This window comes from Mytilus edulis, chromosome 14 (assembly GCF_963676685.1).
Source record: "Mytilus edulis chromosome 14, xbMytEdul2.2, whole genome shotgun sequence".
Lineage (NCBI taxonomy): Eukaryota > Metazoa > Mollusca > Bivalvia > Mytilida > Mytilidae > Mytilus > Mytilus edulis.
The window spans coordinates 33320230-33328086 of record NC_092357.1 but is presented as its reverse complement, the minus strand read 5'-3'; the positions used below and the strand labels follow the sequence as shown (position 1 = coordinate 33328086).

The following is a 7857-nucleotide window of genomic DNA, read 5'->3' as shown; positions in this document are numbered from 1 at the left end:
CAATTACACGACGTCACAAAGATAGCGGCCGTACCGCAAAAAGGTACGTTAATATTAGCGCAATTCTTAACATTCTGGGGCCGCAGAAAATGATATTTAACTTAAATTTGAAATACAATATGAAAAATTCGTAAATTATGACATAAAATGAAATAAAATCATAGTTAAAGTCTCTCAATAGTTTTTTAACTGTTTTCGTCTGAATAATTGAACACTTTTACAAGTCTATATAATAACCGTAGTTAATTGAACAGTCTATACATCCACTAATTTCTCCAGGGCAGAAAAGTTCATTCACTGTCATCATGTGTACTGCGTATTTCCAACGGATAGAGCTTCACAATCGGACGGTTGGTGATTCCTGTGTCGGTCTTGATAACAGCTGATCGAATGAGTCCATCCTTTCCACGAACTAAATCCTGTACAACTGCTAATTTCCACATTATACGATTTGTGTCATTGTGTACTTGTACAATGTCACCTATTTGTATTGTTTGTTCGTTTCTTCCAGATGTACGGTGGAATTCACGGAGTGACGTCAGATATTCGTGTTTCCATCTTGAGCGAAAATGGTTGATTAGTTCATTATTTCTCTGTAGATTTTTATTGAGTTTCACGTGCAAATCTTCAGAAGTAGCACTGTCAATATTCTGTTCCGATTGGTTGTCAAGTCGACGACCATATAAAAGGTGCGCTGGCTTCAGCGGTTCGGGATCTTAAATATCAGTAGAAATGTGACTTATCGGACGATTGTTTAGAGTTCCTTCGATTTCGATTACAATTGTATTCAACATTTCCGTAGTGACACATGACTTTCCTAGTATTGCTTTAATTGACTTTTTCGTGAGTCCAATTAGGCGTTCCCAAAAGCCTCCAAACCACGGTGCTCGGTTGGGTATGAACTTCCACTCCGTTCCTTGATCGGCAAGTTTTTCTTGTATTCTGTTGTCTTTGTTTGATCTTGTAATCTTTTCGGCGGCTGCCTTGAAGGTTGTTGCATTGTCGGACAACATAATCCTTGGTGTATATCTTCTAGCGACAAATATTTTAAAAGCAAGCATGAAAGACTCCTCGGTTAAATCTGTGACTACCTCCAAGTGTATAGCTCGTGTAGCGGCGCAAGTGAATAAACACAGATATGTTTTGCTTAATTCGTTGTGTTTTCCTTTTGTATACAAAGCTCCTGTGAAATCAACGCCGGTTACTGACAAAAGGATAATCATAGTTGACTCGATCTTTAGGTAGCGGTGGCGGATCGGGTGCGCTGTAAGGCATTCCTGATATTTTAATGCATTGAACGCATTTACGAATTTGTGATTTTACGCACTGCCTTATTCTCGGTATCCAATATGTCTGTTGAATATATGCGAGTGTACTGTTAAGTCCGGCATGTAAAGTCTTTGTGTGTGCATCCATTACGATTAAGGAAGTAAGACTGTGGTGTGTTGGCAATAACAATGGATATTTAGTACTCTCCTTCACAGGTGCGTTTTGTATTCTCCCGGTACAACGTATCAATCCATTTTTGTCTGTATACAGTTTAAGTTGTCGAACAAGTGGCACTTTTTTCTGTGAAGATGAATTCAAGCTTTCAATTTCATCATTAAATGTTTCCCGTTGTACTGTCATTATTAGAAATTTTAATGCTTTACATCGCTCCCTAACACTGATAAATCCGATTGACCGTTTATCTCTTGAATTCCGTAAATTCTGTATAAAGCGCAAGACTTCTCAATTCGTCGGACAAACATTCATCCCAATCCAACTTTGCTTTCCATAGAGTCTGCATAAACAGCTTAGCTTTCACCGTAATTGGCGTGATTAATCCAAGAGGATCGAAAATTCTAGACGATGGTCGCAAAACCTCGCGTTTTGTTATCATTCTGTCCTTTTCCATAAATTCAATCTGTTGAAATTTCAAATCGTCGGATTTCCTATACCATCTCATACCTATAACTTTGACTATGTCGTCATTGTCGACGATCTTGTCTCGTCCTGCGACGTTCTGTAATTCCGTACTATTGGAATTCCAAGACCGTAAGTTGAATCCTGCTTCTGACAATAATTTTCTTGACTCCGTGTAGAATTTTAAAAGTGATTGTTTATCTGTAAAACTGGTCAGAACATTATCCACGTATACATATCTCTGTAACACTGTTGATGTAGTTGACGGATTGTCTCTAAAATGTTTCATTAGTGTGGCGCTTAACATGAATGGCGAGCAGGTGGCGTCGAAAAGTACAACCTTAAATCGGTAAGTAATCAAACGGCTTTCTGTGTCCATGGGATTTTCTAACCAATACAATCTTGTGACATCTCTGTCATCAACATCTAATTCAATATGCAAAAATGCTCTTTCAATATCTGCTGTAAGTATATATTTGTACATTCTAAAGCGTACTAATATCTCCGTCAAATCAGTCATAATTGGTGGATATGTTGCTAGGCAATCGTTAAGACAAGGACTACTGTCGTTCGCTCTACAGCTACAGTTATATACTATGCGTATCGGGGTGGTGACTGAATGCTTTTTTACGGGATGATGCGGAATGTAATGAACTTTGTTTGTGCATGTACTTTCATCACATACCTTTTCAATGAATCCTCTTTGTTTTTGGTCTGTAATTATTTCACCATACTTTCGGAACATCTCGGGATCCTTCTTGAGACGACAAATAACGCTTTCCGTTCTGCGTTTTGCGATGTCTTCATTTGTCGGTAGTTCTGGCGCATTCTCTCTCCATGGTAATTTTGTAATATACTTATCATTGTTCTTCGTAATAGAGGTTTGTGAGTAATTTTCAATTGATTCAGCTAGGTCTGGATCATTTTGTTCTTTAGCGTCAATTCCCAACGATTCAAGCTTCCAAAATTTTTCAAGATCGTACTCTTCCCGTTTGTGACATACTAAGATATTCATCATTGGGAACGATGCATTGCTGGTTCGTGTAGGGACAGGACCTGAAAGTAAATATCCAATTTTCGATCTAACTGCGGTTGGACCGTTTCCACGCACTATTTTGTCTTGAACTATGTCCCAGTAAAAATCACCTCCAATTAATAGGGATATTTCAAATTGCTCTCCTTCCATGACTGGGTGTGCTAATTGTAGACCACGTAAATAAGAAAATTTTTGCGTTATTCTTATGTTGTGAGTTTGAAGTGGTGAAGCAATGGTTGGTACAATTAAAACTTTAATAGGAATTAATTCTCCTTCCGTAGACTTAAGAATAATTGTTGTTTTGTCAAGATTTCTCACCTTTTGTGTAGTACTACCAAATGTAGCTATACTCAATGTTTCAGACCCCTCTATTTTAATGTCCAATTTAGCTTCTAGTTCTTCCGTTATAAATGAGCGTTGAGCTCCCTCGTCAAAGAGTATTCTTGCATCTATACATGTGTTTTTGTGAACGACTGGACTAAATGCGGTTATCGATAAAACAGTTGACCTTTCTTCGCTAGCTGTATACAACATAGAAGTTTCTGTGTCTACCTTATTTTGCGATTGTTCAGTTTCAATATGATGTTTATTTGAGTACGAGTTCTGTTCTGCTTCCGGTTGCAACACTTACACGTATTCTTGAATTTGCAATCGGCTATTTTATGCTTACCTAAACAATTAAAGCATAACCTCTTTTCTTTTATAATGGCTACTCTTTTATCGTGATCTATTACATTTTCACATTCGTTTGGCCAGTGTATTCCGTCACAATATGTGCATTGTTTCTTCCGATTCGAGTTAAATGATTTGTCTGTAACACTTGTGTTAATTGGACGGGTTTTATCTGTAGTTACTCGTTTAACGCGTGTTACGAAAACTGCGCTAGGAGTTGCGGTTGAATACGTCTGTGTATAATCTCCGTATCTGGACTCTTGAATAGAAATCTCTTTACCTATCGCGTTTCTAAGCGATTGAATATTCCAACTGTCGCTCCCGTTTTCTCGTGTTATATTTTTTCGTATTTCATGTGGTATCTTCCAGAGAATCACTGGTATCAATAGCGATCCATACATTTCCTGACATTGTCTGAGAGACTCTAGACCCAGCATGTAAGCTTCCGAATTGTCATGAAATGTTTTCAAACTTTCTAATGTATCATGTGGTGCGAGTATATCAAGTAGTGCTCTCATATATGCATTAATGATTTTATGTGGTTGCCCATAGCGGTTTCTCAATAATTCAATTGCTTTGTGGTAGTTTGGATTTGTCATCATGGTCAATCCTGAAATTACGTTTGCAGCTTCAAATTGAAGCAATGAGTTCAAGTACGAAAATTTCTGAATGTCAGGTAATGTGTGATTGTGATGAATCGTGGTCTCGTATGAATCCCAGAAATATTGCCATTGTAAAATGTCTCCATTAAAATTAGGAAGAGATAGCTTTGGTAGGCGATGATTATTACTTGATGTCGAACTTGACTGAGATAATTGCTGACTTGTGTGAGTAAACGGGTTTGTGTACGGAACAAATTCTGGTGCGTTTGAATCTAGTATCGAAGATTTTGCGTTTGTTACGGGCTTTAATAACTTCTTAAATTTTCAAATTTTACCTTCTAAATCTAAATAATACTCATCTGTTTCAAGAATATCATTTGTAATATCTTCTGATTCGACTGCATCAAATATCTGATCATCTATTGAGGCTAACGTCTTCTTTTTCTTCTCAATTGCTTCGAGCAATGTTGATACTTCCTCCGTGTCTAGTTGTGAATCTCCGATGGCTTCCTCCAGTTTTTTAAAAACTTTTGTTACCGCTGCTTTGTTCCCCGCTCTCAAGGATTTTAATCGGCTGATGTCCATTCTCTCCGTTTGAATTCACGGCACCAATGTAGATTATTGCGTTGCGTTGTGTATTTTATCGTAAGTTATCTAAGGCGTTAAAGATAGAACTACGTCTGCCATTATACGTTTCTATTCAATACAACATAAAGTATAACAAGTACACGACGTCACAAAGATAGCGGCCGTACCGCAGAAAGGTACGTTAATATTAGCGCAATTCTTAACAGTTGGTTATGTGCCGTTTACTGCTACCTTTGATAACTGGTTACTGCTTTATTCAGATTGTTGTCTCTTTGGCACATTCGTTTTAATTCTCAATTTTGTTAAAGATTCCATCATATGAAAAACTTATCACGCTATATATTGTATCTATACAACGACTGAATACATATATTTGATTTGTATCATAATTTTTAACAATTTATGAACATAGTGTGACCCTAAGAATTTCCAACACATATGACAATCATAAATGGCAAATATCTTATACTTTTCGTAAATTTTTACTTTTATAAAAGTGTCCTACATAATATTGTATTATTCTTGAAGTTAAAGAAGGCAGTACTCATAAACATATTTGACATCCATTTAAATTTTTGTTTTATGATGAAACAAAAATGACAATGAAACTCATATTTCCAAATACTATAAATAGTGTAAATCTATTTAGATAAAACGCAACATAGATTGCCGGATAAGAGGATATTTAACTATAACAAATGCAAATTTTAGATAAGGTAAAGGTGTAAACAATTAATCATTTCCGATTAGTGTATGAAGGAATTTTCAGATATAGACTAGTGAAAACATGATATATTATATCAAACAGTCATAACCTAACCACAAACTGTTTCATGTCATTTCTATTTAAAAGATAAATATCAAACATTTTTGCTTAATCAATGCATACACACCCATTCAGGATTTTATCTGGTCAAATTAATGTATGTACAATATTACATTATTCCTATTAATATTGCATGTATTATTATCTCGAATGAGATAAGTTTTTCAATATATTGACTTTATTTAACCTTTCGCCTGATTTGGTAAACTGTTTATCACCTAATAAATGGGTGAGTGTTTCATATCTAGCCACAAATATTTCACACATATGCAGGAGGATGGAATGAATCGCTTATTCTGATTTGTTATCGTCCAAGTATATCATATAACAAAATTGATATCCACATGACAAAAACAAATGAAATTAGGGTAAATAAAAATTTCAATTTGGTAAGTTGGTAATTATTGTAATTTAAAAAAAAAGGTCCTTTATGATGATTTTTTTTAAACGAAAAATACAACCTTTGTGAAATCAAAGTACGAGTTTCAGTACTATAGGAATCAACACTATCAGTGATTTCATATTTCAATATCACTAGAAATGAATGTGATACAAGTAACTTGTTCAAAGATAATTGTATAATGTTTTACTATGTTTATGTTATATCATGCAATGTCTCTTCATTTTAGCGATAAAAATCATTGTACATTATTTGTGTTTAAGTTAGATGAAAAATGAAGCATATACTTTTTTTATATTAAATTGCTAGTTTTCATTATAAAACTTATGTACGAATGCTTTTTTTTCTGAAGAACATTCTTTAATATGTTCAATTTTAGAAGAAATTGACTTTCTCTGAATTGTTCGCTGCCTGTCAACAATTCACCGACATGTTTTCAGTATGCGATTACATCATCATGACGTTTCTCATACACATGCGGTGATTGCAAAAGCAAGTGCGAAGGAAAATAAACAATTGACAGAGAGAGTTAACAATATATTATTGCCGTTTGAATTGAAAAAACGGACGGTTGATTAGATAAAGGCTATCAATAAGAAATAAAACATTACATTACTTATTGAATAAAAAAAAAATCCACGTTTTCCAAAATTAAATTTTCTCCAAAACTTTTCGAGAGTTATTTTGTAAACGATGTCACCAGTAATTAAAACAAAAAAACATAAGTACATAAATACTGACAAAGCTAGTTTTAGGAGATGTTCGGGTATGATTAGAAATGTTCTACCCAATCAGCTTTGTATAACTGAATATATGATTAATAGGATAATGCAACTCATCAAATAAACCAGGTTTTTGTTGTACGAATCATATATCAATTTATACATGGACGACTCTGCCTGTGTAAAATGGAATCTGAGTATAATAATGCACTGAAAAAGTAAACTTGCTTTTAGTCATATTATATCAAATATAAGTGGTACTGAATCTAGTTGTAAACTTTTATTTTATTTGTTTTCTTGTAACTTGCAAAATCGACCTAGTGTTTTGTATTACTTTTTTAATATACATTGTGTTAAAAATTATAGATATGAAGCGTCTTTTGAAAGTCAATATAAATTATTTTCAAACCGCTAACAGAAGATTCCTGTGACATATACAGAAATAGCAAACATGTAATTAAACCATTTGTACGAATTCTTGGTTCAGAACAGAACGTGTCCTCATAGGCAAACATTTTCGTCTTTTGTTTTCATTTTTTAGTTTTACAAAAATGTCACTGATATTAAGTTGTCTATTTTTGAACGCATTGTGTGCTTTTTAAGATCATGCAGATGAATTTATAAAAACCGCGGTTGCATCTCGTTGATACCAATTTTAGTCATTTTTAAGAAAAACATACGATTTGTTATCACAATAACTAATAATATGTCTGTGTATAGAAAATGCAACTAGTTAAATCATATTCTTCCGGTTAAATGACAAATAAAACCGTTACAGTGTTTTGTAAATAAACCGAGGGCTATAAATAGACTCATTACACCCTCTACTACTTCAAAGAAATGTGGATTTTGCCTTCATTTTAGGAAGTCGCTTGTAATTGGTTTAACCACAGTTTTCAATTTCTATAGTCAACCCATAATTATATCAATTTTTTTTTTTTTTTTTATCTCGGTTGGATTTAATTGAATAAGCAGTTGGTAAAAAAATACAGAAAACTGTAAAGGTAAGTAAGGAATAGTTCAAATACTGAATATTAACTTTTAAAAGTGTAACTCTTTTTCCTCTTACATGTCTTATAAGACTAAATAAGGTTCAACTCGAGTAG

The 7857-nt window shown here is 34.1% G+C and overlaps 1 protein-coding gene across 1 annotated transcript; it reads right to left on the bottom strand.

The window, feature by feature from the left end:
• Positions 1 to 1687: 1687 nt before the first annotated feature.
• LOC139504135 (uncharacterized) lies at positions 1688 to 4800 on the bottom strand. Its single transcript, XM_071294195.1, has 2 exons — positions 4551 to 4800; positions 1688 to 3462 (listed from the first exon to the last, which is right to left on the bottom strand). Exons 1-2 carry the CDS (start codon positions 4798 to 4800, stop codon positions 1688 to 1690), a joined length of 2025 nt encoding a protein of 674 aa, XP_071150296.1.
• Positions 4801 to 7857: the final 3057 nt, after the last annotated feature.

Excerpts from the sequence above, each read along its gene's own strand:
- LOC139504135 (XM_071294195.1), bottom strand. The coding sequence starts at position 4,800 with ATGGACATCAGCCGATTAAAATCCTTGAGAGCGGGGAACAAAGCAGCG. Across the intron at positions 3,463-4,550 it reads GTATTATTTAGATTTAGAAG|CTAGCGAAGAAAGGTCAACT; the intron begins GTAAAATTTGAA and ends TGTTGTATACAG.